The sequence below is a fragment of the Buceros rhinoceros genome, unplaced genomic scaffold, assembly GCF_000710305.1.
Source record: "Buceros rhinoceros silvestris isolate BGI_N320 unplaced genomic scaffold, ASM71030v1 scaffold15411, whole genome shotgun sequence".
Lineage (NCBI taxonomy): Eukaryota > Metazoa > Chordata > Aves > Bucerotiformes > Bucerotidae > Buceros > Buceros rhinoceros.
Window position 1 is genome coordinate 27,357 of NW_010393881.1, and position 18,649 is coordinate 46,005.

General features: G+C 41.5%; 1 protein-coding gene across 1 annotated transcript in view; it reads left to right on the top strand.

The window, feature by feature from the left end:
* The window catches only part of EFEMP1 (EGF containing fibulin-like extracellular matrix protein 1), a 45,562-nt gene extending 27,292 nt beyond the window's left edge, over nt 1–18,270 (top strand). Inside the window, exons 4-10 of the mRNA XM_010145045.1 lie at nt 6,787–6,909; nt 10,481–10,600; nt 12,740–12,859; nt 14,325–14,444; nt 15,468–15,591; nt 15,715–15,910; nt 17,702–18,270. Of these exons, the coding sequence (XP_010143347.1) occupies nt 6,787–6,909; nt 10,481–10,600; nt 12,740–12,859; nt 14,325–14,444; nt 15,468–15,591; nt 15,715–15,910; nt 17,702–17,860 (962 nt within the window). The 3' untranslated portion in view covers nt 17,861–18,270. The remainder of the gene's footprint in view (nt 1–6,786; nt 6,910–10,480; nt 10,601–12,739; nt 12,860–14,324; nt 14,445–15,467; nt 15,592–15,714; nt 15,911–17,701) is intronic.
* The last annotated feature ends 379 nt before the right edge of the window (nt 18,271–18,649 follow it).

Sequence of the window (18,649 nt, forward strand, 5' to 3'; positions counted from 1 at the left end):
GGAAAGAGAAAACCCAGCAATAAAGAGGCAGTTTATGGGCTGCTCCAGAGCTATAGAGAATTACAGACGCTACCTCATGACGCTACTGGATAGTGACTGCACTGTTAGAGCGCAGGTCTCTGTATTGACAGGTTTTGCCACTCCAGAAGTGAGAGATTTCTCCAAATATTTAGTCTGTTGGTACCTACTGACCTGGTGTTACGTAACGGATTCTGTGCTGGTATTTACCACCGCGAAGCGCAGCCTCCCAACACCAATGAGTTAAAAGTTGTCTGGGCATCCAGCCCAGATGAATAACATCCCAAATGTTGAAGGAAGTAGCAAGGGAAATAGAAAAGCCTTTGACAGAAATTGTTGATAGCTTGCTAAGGCCGGGGAGGGAACCAGGGAATTTGGAGGTTGCTGATGTTGTTCCTATGTGTAAGAAAGGATCAGGGAGGATCCAGGAAACAACATAGCAGTGAGCTTGGCTTCAGTTGCAAGAACAATATAAGAAACATAAATAAGGGACAGAATACTTAATTTGGTGAAATAGAGTAAATCCATACTCATGGAAGAACTATAGTGCTCTAATTTCTTCAAGTATTTCACCTTCAGCTGGTTATTTCTGGAAAACACTGATGTAAAAATGTCTTGCAGACAAAAGGAAAGCCAGTGAAGTGGACAGAAAGTGAAAGGTTTTACTGAGAGCTGAAGCTAAGTAAGTTGTGCATGATAACCTGCAGCCCTGTGCAGATCATTGTGTGTCTGGTGTCAGACTCTGTGGTGCCATCGCTTACGCAGGAGGTGGTGTTTTCAGTTCACATTAGCCTATTAGAAAAATAGACCAAGTCACTTTCTGGTCTCACTCACACTGAGAATGCGAAAAATTTAACTGATTAACTAAAATATTTATCATTTACACTCAAAACAAATTGGGGACCAGCTCCACTGGAGTCAACGACAAGCGTAGCACTGACATCAGTGGAATCACTCTGGGTGTAGATTCGTATAAACCATTCAGAAGCTGGTCTATTGGTGCTGCGCAGTGGGGGCAGAAATAAGAACTGGAATCCCATAAGGTCATTTTCTGAGCCCTCTTTTTCATCTGGTGGAATATTCTGCTTACAAGACTGCTACAGACCGGAATAGAGAAAGCAGCCTACAAACATTTTTGTGACTTGTTTGAAGAGATGAATGAATACACAACCAGGGAGAGCACAAAGACGCTGTAGTGAAGTGCAGCCTGTTGAGAGGCAGCAAGCAGCTAAGCACTTCAGTCCGGGGAATAAGACATACTGGACTTAGTTATGAATACAGTTCTCCAGCTCTGAGTACAACATCCAGGTATGAACTAGAGGAGAAAAGGTTTAAATGGCTCAAATAAGATGAAGGATAGATGTGGATTACATTTTTTTTCTTACAAAAGTTTGAGGCACTGGTGAAATGCATCTTGAGAATTTATGTACTTCTCATAATGACATGAAGAAAATTACAGAGATTAAGCTGTTGCATAAGTGAGCAAGCAGCATGAGTCAGGGGGTTTGGGAAAAATGAGTCACAGCGTGAAGGGAACAGAGCCAGGTTTGGAGCTCAGAAAGAGAGACTAGGAAAGAATTTTATGGATGTAGATAAGAGCCTGACAGAGTGGACTGCAGAAAAGAAATAGAAAAACTAACTAGCTCTAAAACAAGGAACATGCACTAGATTTATAGAAAGCTATAGCTAAAAAGCAGGTCAGGCAAAATTTTTGTACACAACTGGTGGTTGAAATGTAGAGCAGGCTGCCAAAGTCAGCAATGGAAGGACATAATTGTGTAAATCACTTCGAGAGGGACAGCGGGTACATTTTTGGAAAGTGAGGGAATCTCTGGGTATAGCTATTAGTGAGGCTTGTGGAATTAAAACTATGAAATGCAAGTTGATTTATGTTTTGAAGGAATACAGGAGCGGGCTCTGCTGCCTTCCCTGGTTCTCACATCATTTCTGTCGCACCCCGCAAACTTCCAACAGCAGCCTGTGCAAATCAGAGGGTTGTCTTCACCTGCAGATAGGTATCAGTATGGAAGTCTTCTGGAATGAACTTTCTAGAACAGCCCTGGAGATCGCTGAGAAAGGCAATGTGTATATCAGGGCGAGTTGTGGGGGTCTGAGGGCCATATTTACCAGAGAACTGCTGAGGACCTCCATCAGCGTTTCTGGAAGAGCAGTGACATGTCATCTGAGACAGGAGTGTCTTTAGTTGTAATGTTCCTCCCCCCCATTTCTCTGTCAACTCTCTTTACGCCCATTTAGGGGTGTAATCATTGCAACTAAATAATAATAAGTTCACTTTTGAGTGGCCTATTGAAAGACCACGTAATTATCTGAATTCAGTTATTACAACAATCAAGACCCCGCAAATCACCCAGCTCCATTTCCAGGTAAGATCGATCTGCAAAAGGATTACTAGAGACACCCAGGCTATTTCAGAGGAGGTTTCCCAACTACACAGGCTATAACTGTCCAGAGAATAACTCTCTGGGAATAAAAGTCTGAGCAACATTTTATATCAGACTCAAAGATATGGTGGCTGTAAGAATTAATATTTCACAGGTTGCATGCATCAATAATCCAATACTTTTCAGGTTGTTGAACAATCTCAATACAAACTTCCAGCTCTTGTTTATCTGTGGTGACCAGTGCAACCTTTCAAAATGTTAGCTGAGATGAGAAGAAAGCAAGGAAAGAAGAAAGGGTCACGTTAAGAGAAAATAATGTTCATTACTGGTTGCCAGTGTCATTTACATTGCCTACCTGGGTGAACAAATGTATGTGTAACACCTAGAAATGAAATGTAAACAAAGGGTGAGGAATGAGTTGAGGATGTTTTCAGGTATCACAAGGTACTTGCTTAAGGTAGAAGCTTCAGCAATGGCATCAATTGCTGAAACACAGAAACAAACTTTGTCAGGATGACACAAAATTTGGAAGAGAGGATGAGGTGGAAAGATGCTCAAGAATGAGTTTGTAAAAGCTTTTTTCTTCCTAGATCTGTTTCTTGTACTCATCACTGTGGTATCTTGAGTGCTTTCCAGTAGTGCATTAAGCAACATGACAAACATCTGTCACATGTTTGTTCTCACCCTTTCCCCAGAGACACAAGTGTGTGCACTGGAGTGTCTTACTTTAATTTTTTTTTAATTATTATAAATACACATGCACAAAACACACATTCTTAAACATTTGTGCTAGAGAGGAAAAATTTCTCTCGTCTTCAGATTGAAACTGGTGAGGTCTGTGATGTTCCTGGAGGAGTTTCCATCACACCTTTGCCCTGGGTTGCCATGCCTTCACCGACAGCAAATCAATGTGGTTAGAGGTGCCTGCAGTAAGCAGAAACCAAATGTATGGATTCCCAATACCCTCATTGGCACCTGTTCCCAATACCCCTGTTCACACACAAGTCCAGGGATTCTGCCTAGAAAGATCAAATGGAATGAGATGGTAGAATTTAAGGAAAACCACGCACTTTCTATAACCACATGTCATCCCTGTATTACTGCATTTAGTACAGACTAAAAGCAGGAACTGAGGCAGCTTCCAGATCGCTGGCACACAATCAGAGGGCACTGTGCAAGTTAAGATAAACAGGCTAGGAACCTAATGGATTGGAAAAGTCTGGTTTAAACTGGAAAAAGGAGCTCTTAGAATAACGGAACAAAGACCTGGGAGTTACTCTGGTTTCAGTACAGAGGGGACATAACTAGAAAAACAATCAGGAAGCTTCAGATCTGTCAGACCCTGCAGATAGACAGTCTACCCATTCAAGAGCCATGGAGACGCAAGTGGGAATCCCAGATCACTACTGGCACCACCAGTGTAAGATTATGCTATTTCATATCGGGAGGGAAGTGTGGGTGTGTAGATAACTCTACGACCTCAGAGAAAAACAGAGCCTATCGGCCTCATCCCAAGTAGACCTCCAACATTGAAGCTGTTTCCTTCCTATGACTTCCACTCCTCTATTGCTCCAGCAACTCTCAGGACAGTTAGAAATCCTCTAATAGAGGATGATTCAGGTCACATCAAGTGCCAAGAAGCTGAAGACTTCTCTTTGGGCCTTTCTCAAAGGCATGGATAGATACAGAGATCTGTGCAGCAACATCACATTGCAAAAATCCACCAGTGCTTCTTTCTGAACTCCACAAGGGCTGGGCTGCTTCTGGTATCACACCAATACAATTCACATTTGGCACCGCTTTCAGCACTCAAATCTTCCACTTGCTTCCTCACCCTTGTATCTGTCACTACAGTAGACATATCTGTAATTATTGCAATACTACAGATTTCAGAACTGAATGTTCCAACGCTGAAACCTTTCTAGCTCCCTGTTGTTCCCCTCCCACAATATTTTCCTTGAAGCACTGAAACATGATCTTTGGGCCATCAGCCTTCCTCTAACATTGCTGACTTCTTTGCACAGATGGGAGCAGAACTGCTCCAAGCATGGCAACCTACTGCCCTTCCACAGTGAAGGCCAGAGGCTGCTCTCCCATCCACCTTTACTGAACTGCCTAAGGTGGGAAGTGAAGTCCACAAAAAAAAAAAAAAAGAAAATTGAAGTTTTCAAAGAACTCCCATCAGTCCTTCATCCCACGTGTCTGTTTTGCCGACTTGCTTTGGGGCTCACAGCTCAGTGAAAGCCATCCAAGGACAGTCAAAGTAGCAGAAAGTACCATGGTACCATGATAAAGCTCTTCTGAAGTCCACGGAAAATATACTGCATAGTGATACGTGTTTTCATGGCACGTAGAAGACAGACAGGACTGTCACAGCTAATACACAACCCAGTTCAGCATCCTCACTTGAGTAAGAAGCTTAGGAGAGCTCTAAAGGATTCCTTGAAACAAGTCTGAAGGAAGGGTTGTTCTTACACACACAGATTTTTTTTTTTTTGGCCATAACATCGAATCCTCCAAGAGTTTCTAAATGAGGAGACAACTAGAAGTCAAACATTGCTTTTGAATAATTGTTTTCCTTTCCAACTGGAGTAACCCTTAGGAAAAACCAAAGACCCTGTGTAAGTCAATCTACTTTGCTTCATTTTAGCTGGAGCAGCTTGTTGTTCCATAGAAATTAAGTTAAATGGAAATCAAGCCATGGATGTAAATGGCAACCTAAGGATTTAATGCATTTTAGCTCATCTGTATTAAAAGGTAACTCGTGTTTATTCATATATATGAAGTGCCTGAAGATCAAAAACTATATTCCAGCATAGTCTGGACTGGAATTGTACGAGTATTGTTGCCATTTTCTTTTCAACTCCTGTAGAAGCTGGGAGTACATGCAAAGCCCAGCGAAGTCCCTGCAAAGACTCGCCTTGAACTCCCCTGTCTTTGGCACAAGCGGCTGATGATGTGTTGGGTTGGTATGAGGCAGCCAGCCATAGTCCCTGAAAGCCTTTACACCTGAGAATGGGCTTTTCAGCTGTCAGCACAGAACAATGCGGTCAGCAAGTCCTGCAGCGACTCCAGGACAGATGTTCTGCAGAAATGCAAAGAGCAGGCTAACATAAAAGGACTTGATGTTTCCTGTCAGATAGAGGGAAGATGTATGTAAAATATTTGCACATTTGGGGAAAGGGCAAATGCTGAGAATTAATTCAAACTGTTGATTGTTTATTTTTTATTGAATCTTGTGGTCAAAATTGTTTTCATTTGCTGTGAGAAAGAATCCATCATTTTTTCCAAAGCACCACCCAGAATCTGCCACTGGTGAAGTTCTATCATCCCCAGTGCCTATACAAATAGCGAGGTCAGCTGAGATTTGTAAACTAGAGATCATAAGTTTTAAGGAATTTGTTTATTCAGCCTAGAGTCTCCAAATTGTGTACAATGCCAAAATTAAACAGGCCTTTCACTGTACCGTGTCGGGTTACAAGAAAAAGCTCTCCAGCATTTTGGATGTTCAGATGAGAAAGCAAATTGTAATGCCATTTTAAGCAACCTATTTGTCAGCACATGCAGTTTAATTATAATTAAGTACCTCCAGCAGTTATAATGAGTAGGCAAAAGTCAAAATGCTGGTTTTATACTTGTATAAACCTGCATTTAGTGCAAACTAAAAGCTGCCTGAATTACATTGAAAAGTATCAGTCTAGTATTTGCATTTTTAGCTGTACTGTGCAACTACAAACATACGTAAAGTGTTTCCAAAGACCCGAACAGCCTGACTGAATTAGGGGAACTATCCTGTGAGTGACAAGAGGCAGGTCCCTTCCTGATGAGCACCACTACCTCCCAAGCTCCAGTCCCTGTCCAGAGTATGGAGCACAGGAACCAGGCGAGAGAGCAGAGTCTTTGTAATATCAGCAAAACAACATATCTCTAACTCATCTGGAGAAGGGGCTGAACTACATTTGCTGAAATTTTCCAGAGTAATTCAGCAACAAACCACCCATGTGGGGAAAAAAATTTAAAAAGTGAAATTATTAAACTATGATAAAGTTGCAAGAAATTTACAGAAATTTTCAAGGTGCTAAGTAGAAAATACTAATAGCATTTGTCAAATAAAAGTATGTGATTGTTTAAAATAACCATATCTGAAAGTATTCCCAACTGCCAGCTATCAGAATTAAAAGCTGTTAGAAGTCTGATGCCCTTTTACGTCCTGCAAATGGAGTAAGCGGCGAGATGACATCTTTGGAGAATATTGGAACTTTGCTGCCTTACTTACAGGCAGCTTGAAGATACGCAAGGCATTTCGACAGGCTAAATATTTTAAGTAAACCTTACGACTAATAATGCATGTGCTTGTTTTATACAGATATAGATGAATGTGCCACTGGAACCCACAACTGTAGAGCTGACCAAATATGTGTCAATTTAAGAGGGTCCTTCAACTGCCAGTGTCCTCAAGGCTATCAGAAACGCGGGGACCAGTGCGTTGGTAAGTGGTGCACCAGACTAAATTATTTTTTCCTTTCAGTTCACAAATTTTATGTTGATTTATTAAGTGTATAGGTATGTGTTCTGTAAAGTAGCTATATAATGTTGAAATGCAATGGAATAATCACTTTATCACAATAATTAATCACAAAACATGGAACTAGAAACTATTTTGAATACAATCAACACTTGGAGTTGAACTTCACAAGATTAATTTCCCTAGTGGTTGCCATTGTGTTTACTGTTTGTATTGGGGCATTGCCTAATGTCCCAGATACGGTCCTAGGTCTACGATAGCGGCAAACGAAAGCGTTTCTGTCCCCTGACCTCAGCGAGACTTGACTCCAGGCCGGCAGCACACAGCATTACCTTCACACAGACCTGACCCCTGCGCTGCAGAGCCCTCGCACACTGCTGCAGTGCTCAGCTTTAAGAGTATAAATGAAAGAGATGGAAACTCTGAATGCAGGTATAGGGTTTGTGCCAAAATAAGTATATAATATCAGCACCCTTGGGACCTGTACAAGTACAGCATTAAATTAAATCCAAGTGCTGTGTAAATGCTGCATCCTTCCGAGTCCGTCCTCCTTGGAGGACAGTACGCAGAGGTACTCTTGCTCTGTTCCTGCAGTCCTCCATCAGCCTCTGCTTAACGCCTCTTTAACGTGATTTCAGTGGATGAATTACTTTTATAGGCACTCCAGCCTTAAGCCAGAGGTTTGCAAAGATAATTAAAACAACTACCAAAACAAGAGAATCTAATACATACATCAGGAGGTGATACAAGAGGTGGTCTTGAATGAGACTCAAGACTGGTTTATGCAGCCAAGGAGAAAAGTGTTTGTTGCAGTGTTTTTTTTCCCACCCCCCCTCAGCAGAACAGGAACAACAGAACTTCAGATCTTCCTCTTTTTCTTTGTGTTCCAGATCCTGCATTTGACAGTGTTTAAGAATTTTTTTTATTTTTAATCTCCTCCAAAAAACCTTTCAAAGGCTGTAGGTAGCCACTGCCTAACAAGAGCTGCAGGAAGGAAACTGGGAATATTTCAGTACACATCTAGACTGAATTTCTGGGCATAGCTTTTTCTTCAGGGTTCTGAGCCAAGAGCTGTAGAAATCAATCCAAAAATTCTTATCACCTTCCTAAAAGATGCGGATCAGGCCCTGAACTGACAAACTGATATCAACACAGATGTGTCTGATTCTTCTCAGTTCTCTGTGCAAGAGTAGGGTGAGTAATTTGGAAAGTAGGTAGAGGAATAGTTTTGACAGGTCATTGATTTTCTTTTTTAAATATCTCACTTTTATCTAGATTTTTTAGAGCAAGTAAAGTATATTACTGCTGTACAATAGCACTCTTAACATCAAGACCTACGGTACTACCTGAAAGTCTGACAGGACACCCTACAGCACTCAAAAGAGCAGCAGAGCGCTACCACCTTACATCTCCATATGAATACATCTGTGCATCTAAATCTATACATGAAGATGTCTGGAAAGTGGAATTTCCCTTCTATTTAGGTCAAAACCAAGAATAACACCTGCATTACATATTACACGCTGACCTAAATTATAAGTACATCCCTACACTTTGTACTGTCAGCGTTTCAGAATACAGCCTGTCTTTGGGGATTTTATAACAGCTTCGCCAGAAAATGTTCTTGGGGCCAGATCTTGATAGAGGTTCTCCATATGGGAGGAAATGTTTCTCAAATTTGAAAGAAATTTTTCCAGACTATTTTGGCTTCAAGGTAGAGGGGAAAAAAGGACTCGTTTCTAACAACTGATTGATTTTCATCTAAATTCACAAATCTTTTCTGCCTCTTAAGATTTTTTTTTTAATTTGCTCGTTCACTTGTTGCGAAATTAGCCTTTTCTGAAGCATGGGACTGCAGATAGAATGAATTGTTTTCCAGCATTACTTCAGATAGAAAGTTTGGCTGCATAGATGGGATAATGCTTAGCCCTTAGATCTGCATGGAGCTCGTATGCCTAACCCTGCAAGGAAAGCTCCCACCGAATTAGAGTCAGAGCCTGGAAGCATTTCTGCGCATAAACGCAGTGCCTGAGCAGCAAAGCATTGCTCATCTCTCTGTAGTGTATCACCAGATCTTTAAACAGCGGTTTGTAAGAGCTCAGTCCTGTGAAAGTCAAGGATGGAAGAGATCTACTGTGCCTCCTAATTTATTCCATTTCTACTTCCAAATTTCTCTCCTTACAGCAACAATCGCTACTGTATGGATAGCCAGGAATTTTCCAGCATAAGCTTTTTCATTCAGAACCATCCAACGCAGTCTCCTGCTAAGTTTAGCCCCAAACAGCGACTGCAGGTTTGACAAAGAAAGGGTTAACTTCTCAAGATTATTTTTTTCACTTGATATTAAAACAAACACTTTCCTCATTATAAAAAAAAAGCCTTGGCCTCTTTTTAAACACATCTATGGTGGAAACAGCTGGAGGTAGGAAACTGAAGATCTGGCATGGATATGGGAAGTGCCTTTCTTTGTTCCAGTGAAAACTGGTCTTATTTGGCTGAGCCCTGAGCCTTTGAAATCTCACATTGTGTACATGTACAGAACATGGCACGGATTTCTCCACCAAGCTCGAGCAGGCCACAGCTAAAGACGGCTGCTGTACATACGTGCATGAACAGCAGTGTGGCATAATTAAAAATGTTTTTCAGACAAAACCAGAGATGGCATCTTCTCCAGAATGCAGGGACACCTTTTAAAACAGAGGGGTAAAGGGACAGGCTGTTGCACAGTTTGTGTGGTTCGCAGGTGAAAACCCTGCTTCGGTGCACATGAGGAATGCCAAGGCTTGGAAAGGCCACCCGCATCACCTCAGAGCCGGGGCTAATCTGCAAGGAGAGGCTGTGGAAAGCTGGGACTGCCTGAGGTAGCACCAGCTTCAGCAAGTCCAGTCACCAGCCTTGGTGCCCGAGAGCACAGCCAGGAGGTGTATGGAACAGGATGGGCAAGAGGCAGAGAGGGGAATGGGAGCAACGGCAGCCCCTTGCGGGAAACAAGCCGCTTTCTGGAGGATCCCTGTGTGAGCACAACCACCTCTTTCCTTTCCAGGCCCACTAATCTATCCTCAGCGTTCCCCTGTACTCACACAGAAATCATGGACCCTTCCCAATACAGCTGAAAAGACTTAGTACATACTAGGAGTGCTGTGCGCGAACTTTCTGGATAAACAGGAGCGACAAGCCACAGTCAGGGGGTCAGAAACCCTGGTTGAAAAGCAGAACAAAACATTCTGGGGTTTACCTAGGGAAAATAAACAAGACTAAGCAGTACCGTGGAACTGCATAAAAAATAAAGTTGGAATGTGTATTGATCTCAGTGGCTGGAAGACAATCAGCATGAAACAGCTTTTACAAGAGTTACTTAAGGAAAAAGTAAAATAATATTCCCAGTAGCACCCACAGCAGTCCCTAGCTCACATAAGCTTTTTTTTTCCTGCTTTTAATCAAGTGCAATTAACTTTAGAGTTTCTCTGGACACAAGACAGCAGCAGTGAACTGACGTGATTCCATGTGAACCGATTTCTCTTTTTCAATGACTCAGACATTGACGAGTGCACCCTGCCGCCGTACTGCCACCATCACTGCGTGAACACTCCCGGGTCCTACTATTGCCAGTGCAATGCTGGTTACCAGTTAGCATCCAACAACCACACCTGTGTAGGTAAGAACTCGGCATGGACTCACACAAGAGCTCACTCACTATAGAGGTAAATTCCAACACATGACTTGCCACAGTTGAAATCTGAGTATCTTCATCCCCATTTAGAGAGAGAAATACCAACCAGTAGGACATACTAGTTGCTCTCCTGAAGCAATCTGAGAAGTACAGGAGGATTAGAGGGAAAACTGGAGCTTTATTGAAAACTTGTTACTTCGTTGACATAGCAGCTTTGAGGAGCACCTAGTTTGGCAGCTTGAACCCTGGAGGTTCATATTCATTATTTAATCTTAAGATTTAATTACTCTTTCAGTTCTGCTGGATCACTTTGCGTTATCGTTGGCTTTCATTATGGTATTCCCATTTCACGCAACACAAAGGCTAGGGAAGCAATACTATACCTCTGCGGTAAAGTGCAGTTATCCTCAGCCCATCGTGAACATAGTGAGGAAATGTCACCTTTGAATGTCTAGCAAATAATGTTAAAACTGAAAAGAAGGGTCACTATGGAAGAGAGACCCTCTGGAAGTCATCCTCCCTGTGGAAGTAAAGCACCAAGGGATGCCTTGCAGGGAAACTTTAAGAGTGCTGTTAATTCTAAAACTGTAAGTTTTGTTCTAGAAGAATTAGAGTAATAATAAAGAGGTGACTATGTCTGCTGAAGTTCAGAGAGAATGGCCATTTAAAAATTAAAGAGATTGGTGATGGAGATGGCCAGATGTTCTTTATGGCTGTGATTTATATATATATAAAATCTATGTTAAAGACCTGTTTATATCTATCATCAGTCCGGGTTTTCCAGCATCTACCGTTACTCCCAAGCACTGCCGCATCTTATCAAGTATCAGTTACACTAACAAATCCAGAACAGCTCCCAGTTTGCTGGGTGCTACACCGAAACAGCCCCACTCTGCCTCCCTGCCTCCCAGCCCAACCCCACCAGCAAAGGGCAAGCAAACCTTCAGAAGCAGATTTGCAACTGCACGGTGGCTGCATCAGGACAGACTTTCCCATCTGCAGCAGTCATCTGGCAGAAGCGGTACTTGACAGCTGTACCGGTGACAGTCGTGTTACGGCTTTCGCATATCAAAAGCGGGTCAATATTTCTTGGAAGGCAAACAAAGAGGATTGGGGCTTTGGCCAGCTTATTTATTCCTTCTGGTAGCACTGTCATCATGGACATTCTTTTCACTGTTGCCAGAAATTAGCTAAAAGGAGGAAGAAAAAGCTTTGTAATCGCTTTCCCCCTATGACCATCCATTTTCAGGACCAGGAGGTTGATCGGGTAGGGAATTGATACCCCCCGTTGGTTCAGTTTCTGAGAATGCCTACTCTCGGTCGCCTGTATCAGTTCTATCTTAAACGACTGAGTGTTGCTGACATTTGTAAGCATTTGCAAAATGAACTCAAGAGTTCTTTTTAAAAGCAGCTCTCTACTAATAGTTATACCTGATAAACACAAGTTTGAACGGAAAACACGCAGGGGAGGAGTACAAGGGAAAATACATTAAAATCTACAGAGTGAGTGACAGAGGAGCCACCGTTAGTCAACAGCCAATGAAAAAGAGTTATAGATTCCAGAGGTGATTACAGTTATATAAACTTCCCATTAAAAATTGCTTCTCTTTCATTCCCCAGTGTTCTCACATATGTTCTTAGGATGGGCACATCACGGAAAAAATCTAGCACGGATACATACCTTCCCCCAATATGGTCTAGGCCTTAGAGCACTGCAAAACTCCACGGGCCTCAAAGGCTCATGTTATAATTGTAATGGAATTTGAAAGAACAAATTTTAAGAGTAATAAATAGCTCAAATAAATCTTAACCACTGTATGCTGAGAGGTCTTATCAGTATGTGTTCCTTATAGCAATTATTTATAGGGACTTGGCATTTCATACCTGAAAAAAGAGGCTGGAATGTGGAGTTTAACGGCCACACTAAACATTTTTGGAAGAATTCATCACACATTAGAATAACTCTCATTCCTGGAAAAATATTCTTTTTTTCTAGATGGAATGTAAAGCATAGATCTGACACTGTTCCAGTGACTGCAGCTTCTGCTAAGCAATAGGACTAACCCACTTAATCAGCCTAAATACCAGCCACACCAGATAAAGATCCGTAATTTTTCCTTTCAGACATAAACGAATGCGATGCCAATAACCCATGTGCACAACAGTGTTACAATATACTGGGTTCTTTCATCTGTCAGTGCAACCCAGGGTTCGAGTTAAGCCCCGACAGAATCAACTGTGAAGGTAAGCAAGTGGGTTTGTCTTGCAAGAGACAAATTATTATTTTCTCAGAAGTCCTTCTGTCAGCTAAAGGATGTAGTTCAAGCATAGCCACAGTGTGGGTGCCATTTGTAGCCAAAACCCTTAAGATTTTTTTTTTTTTACATTGCAAATGTGGTTGCCGATACCCACCTCAGCGTCTGCACTGGGGGACACACAGAGCAGGGTACCTCTCTCGACCAGTAAGTGCAAATCAGGACAGGCATGGCTGCAGTTCAGATCACAGCTGGGAAGAGTAAGGCTTCTGAAGACTTCACAGACTCGCTGGGATTGTGTGTGGTCTAATGCTGATGACCATTAAATGAATCAGAAAGGAATGCAAACCCAAAACAAGTGCAATTTTGTGTGTTAGGCTCCTCTGAAAATAAAACCTCAAATTTTTGATTTTAAGGAAGCGACAGTTGTGCTTTTGAGGTGCTTTCAAGCCTGAGTATACAAACAGCATGTCTCCTGATGATTATACAATCAACACTTTATTCCCCCTGCCAGAGTCTCCACAGGGGTCCTCTAATCGCCTTTGGGACACATGGTGATCTCACCCTTAAAGCCTATATCCCTTCTACCAGCCTCGGAGCCAGAGAGGTCTTTCTGGTTTACCACTGCCCTCCTAAAGGAGCCAGCAGAGCTATTACAGATGCTCGCTCTCCAGGCTGCTTCAGCTAATCCTCCTCGCAAGCGAACAGAACAGGGAGCAGCAAGTATGAAGCCTCCAGGGACATCCCTGACATGAAATCCAGAGCTGGGCTCAAACCTCAGAGGCAGTAGGAGGGAGTTGGGCTGTTTTCCAGCTGCTCCCTGGTTTTGATAGGTTTAATTGAATTTCCTGTTAATGGCATATACTGTTAAATTCTGTTTCACGCTATGCTTCTCTAGCAAAGGACTGATGGTTACCCAAGGGTAAAAGAAGCAAAAGAGTGGTATACACCACGTAGTATTTGGCAACAACAACAAAAAAAAAAAAAAAAAAAAAAAAAAAAAAAAAAAAAAAAAAAAAAAAAAAAAAAAGAGGCCTCCTCTTCTTTCCCAGAGAACATCTCCATTAGCGTAGGGCACAAGTACAAAGGCAATGTTTTTGCCTTTCTAACTAATCTCACATCTGTGGTTTTTGTGAACATAATCACATTTTCAAATACTGAAAGTAGAAGTTCTTTCAAGAGTTATTTTCCCAGACCTGTTCTGAGTCTAATTTAGCTTCTGCTTACTCAAATCCAGAATTCCATTTTGGAAGATTATTGATAAAACAAGCAAAATTCAGTTTGCAAATTTGAGGCTTCAAGAGGTTTTGATAACTTTGATAACTTTTTGATAACTTATTTTGAGACAGAATTCATTTTTTTCCTGTTAGATCCAGCATTTCACTACTATATTTAGTTCTGTAACAAGGTTGATGTTAAAACCCCATAACTTTAAGCTCTTTTGCTCTCTGCAGACACTGATGAATGCAGATCCTCAAGTTATATCTGTCAATATCAGTGTGTCAATGAACCAGGAAAATTCTCGTGTGTGTGTCCTGAAGGTTACCAGGTGGTAGGAGGCAGAACATGCCAAGGTGAGTGCCCTCATCTTAGTCTCAGTACCTCCTTACTAACACCATTTCAGACAGGAGGAGGACAGCTTGCTATCTAAATGTTTATTTCATGATAGGATTACTGTTATGTTGGCAAAAGAGATGTTGATAAAGCATTTGATGATTAATTGCATATCTTTATTTGAATCCTTCAGCTCAAACTCTTGAGTCCTTCAGATTCCTAGGACAAAATTTCCTTAGGTAAAACTTGATTGGATGTCTAGGTAGTGAGTCTAAGTTTCAGAGATAAATATATCTGAGACAAATCAGGCTTTTTTTTTTTTAAACAGACACTAATCATGGCTTTATATCCTGTTTCATTTTCTAGAGATTCCTAAATCCAACCACAATAGAAGTGAAAGACATGTTTCTTCTGGTAACAGGAAAAAAAATGCAAGACTGAGCAGCTTCAGATAATTTGTGTGTTGACAATAAATGTTCTGGTCAGGTGCCACCAAATGCCACAGCATCAGAGTTTGTGTTTTTTCCTCGCAGTTGTTAAATATCTCTGCATCTTATTAGAGAATATTTTCATTATCCCTTTTCAAAGCTATTTTAGTTAAAATGGAGCCGTTAATTAAGCATCTCAGTTAGACCCTGAAGCTCAGGCAATTCAAAACGAGAACCTGCAAAAGGCAGGAAATCACAATTCTTCCTCAAAACCTTTTTGCTGTCTACAAGGTATCTTCTGCTGTAAAATTATTCTTCGCTAATTATGAACTTTAGAGTATTCCTACGGCTGCATTACCTATAATTAATGTGTATCTTTAGTCAACTAAAACACAAAATCTTCAAACTTAACACTCAAAAAAATTATTCCCTTTCTGCCTAGAGAAACCCTTTCTAGCCAGGCCCCTGAAAAGCCAGAGAACACCACGGAAACCTGCTGGGTTTCAACAGAAGAGCAGGTGGCTTTTGTGGGGAGTGCGTTTTGAAGACATTGTGGTTTTGTAGCAAGCTCATTTCCATCTGCTCTGACAGAGTCCTTTTCCTTCCTCCTCCTAGATATAAATGAGTGTGAGACTACTAATGAATGCAGAGAGGATGAAATTTGCTGGAATTACCATGGAGGATTTCGTTGTTACCCAAGAAATCCTTGTCAAGAGCCCTATGTCCTTACAACTGAGAAGTAAGAGGCAAAATTGTCTTTGGGGTTTTCTTAGTATCATCCTCAAGAGACAACACGATCAACTACAACCAAACGCAAGTACCATTTGCGTGCAACTCACTTTCATCCGGTTCTGTTTTTCAGCCGCTGCATCTGCTCTGTATCAAACGTCATTTGCCGGGAGCTGCCTTACTCTGTGGTGTACAAATACATGAGCATCCGCTCAGACCGATCAGTGCCCTCGGATATCTTCCAGATTCAGGCAACCACTATTTTCCCTAATACTATCAACACATTCCGGATCAAGTCTGGAAACGAGAATGGAGAATTTTACCTGAGAGTGAGTATTGGCAGCTGTTGGACCCTGAGCAGGGCATGAAAATCTGTGGTACTACCAAGGTGTTACACTGGTGCCATTTTGTCAAACCCACCAAGTGTCCCTGTAAGAGCATCGCAGCATCCTAAAGGGTATTGGCTTTTTGATTCCTCCTTATTAAATGTGCCTGGGCTCCAGATGTTAAAAAGCCTTTTACTTTTCTACCTAAAAACTCTGTTTGAAATGAATACAACACTAGCAGCCACCATAAATATCTGGCAATCCCAAGACACCCCTGTCAGATTCCATGAATCCTGCCATGCTTTTCACTCTACCAACACCTCATCTACATACACATACATTTAGGAGAGGATTATAGAAAGGTTCTGGTACAATTACTCTAAATGTCATTTCTGCAAAAAAGAAAAGAAATCACTAATAGCTCAGGATGGGGCACTGATTTCTAGAATGCCAAGTTCAGGCCAACTTACAGAGGTTTTGTGCTGAGACAAACCTTTATTTTCCCATAGTGCTGCAACTATATTGAAAAACCACAAAAGTTCAAGCGACTGACAACAGCAGCATTTCCTGGTGGTATATTGCGTTCAAGGAGATACACAAAAGCAACTAACATCTGCTTTTTAAGATTTTGTTTGGAAGAAAAGTGATTTTCTTGGACACTTGTAATATTTACAAGTCCCTGGGAAGTCCTTTTGCTTCATATGGGGCTTTACACTCAGTAGAACAGAATCAGCCCAAAAAATTAAATCGGAATTAGACAGACTGTTCTCATTTTTATTTTTCAGTACCAAGACATGGCATTGCCTATTTACACCATGTTTCCCCAAAATGGAAACAAGGAGCTATTCACCTGCCTCTGACTTGTTCTGGTATAACCCACAATCCACAGCTTTTTCACACAGCAAAAATCCATACCCACCCCCGAAACACAAACCATTACTTGCTTAGAAGAAAATCAGTCCAGCTCTGGTTTGGGTTATACCCTGATCTAGGCTCCAGACTGATTTTCTTTAGACAAACAATTTCCATCTTCTGTTGCCACCCAACAAGGAATTGAAAGCCCTAAATAAGGAAGTGTGTGTTTATTCCTGCCGAGGGACTGCGGTAAACAAAGGCTTACTGAGAAGTTAGTGCTATTGTTTTACTAAAAGTCTGAGCTGGGTCTCGGATGCAGCAGATGGGTTGGATTCATCTGTAGCCCGACTCAACTGACATGGTGAGAAAGTGTTTGTAGTAGCTGAAGGGAGAGTTTACCTTTTGATTATCACCTCTGAATGATGAAACCATTGAACTAGAGCACAGCACAGACGAGCCTGCAAGCGTTCCCCAGCAGCATGATCCCGGACTGGGCAAGGGGCTTTGGAGCAGTACGAGAAGGGGATGGTTGCCTTCCACTGAACAAACTGCACCACTGTTAAAGACATTAGGTCTCTCTTGTTTTTACTTATTCTCCATATATTTTAAGGGCTGATAGATGGGGATGAAAACAAAGACCACCCTGGGACAGATTACCACCTTCCCCGGCCGTTGGGACAGTCAGCATAACCAGGAACAGATTTTTTGCAGTGCACTTTATTCCTCGGAGCCCTCGTCAGGTAGAGTTTTCCCTGCAGCACAGCCAGGTGTGAGATTAGTCATGGTTGTTCCCAAGCGTTACAAGAATACTCGCATTGTGTATCTCCGGGCTGGGACAGAGCTTTCGACAGCGCAGGAACACACGAGCACTCTCTTGGTGCAGCTAGGGAACTGTTTTAGATTTGATTGAGTTAAACTCTTTTTTTGTTGTTCTTTCAGCAAACAAGCACTGTGAGTGCAATGCTTGTGCTGGTGAAATCGCTCACAGGACCGAGAGAGCACATCGTGGATCTGGAGATGATAACAGTCAACAGCTTGAATTACCGTACGAGCTCGGTGTTGAGATTAACAATTATAGTGGGACCTTACGCATTTTAGTGGTTTCCAATAACCCTTCACTGGCACTTGCAGCAGCCAAAGAATATCATCTTAAAGAAAGCACTTACTATTTTATTTATAGATTTTGCTCTCTTTTTTTAATATTTGTTTAGTAAGTTTATATCTTTAATCCACGCATTACGCCTGTAATTCAAAATTAGTAGATGTGTTCCATAGTATAACATGGGCATTGTCACTTTCTGTATAAAGATTTAAATCTTTTATTACCTTTCTTGGACTAGATACAAACTACGCTTTCATATGGTCATGCTATCCTGCAAAACTTCACACACTCTTCCTAGCCAAATAGGTCATGCGATTAAGAGGTGATCTTCTGTGTTTTTACTTTAAATTCTAATGCAGCTACACTGACAATCTCAAAAAAAAAATTATGTAGTAGGAATGATACACAAAGTAACGGTTATCTGATAAGTTAAAATATATTTCTTCTTTTTAACTACTTTGTAACAGTCAATAAAGATCTATTTCTGTAGACATTTATGTGCTATCAGTTGGTTTTTCTAATCTGGGTTGGAGGTAGTTACATTGTGAGAGATGTTTTGCATTGGGTTTTTATATGCAGATTGTGTTAACCACACCACAGAATAACATCCTGCTCCTGCCAAGAAAAACAGACCATAGGAAGAAAATTTCTCCAACAATGAAAGATCACCACACAGGGCACGTGTGTCCCCGCTTTCTCCTGAGAACACTGTTGGTAGTCACGGGTTAGAGGGATACAGCACCTTCAGATGGCATTTAACATGCTATTTCTCCAGAAATACTATG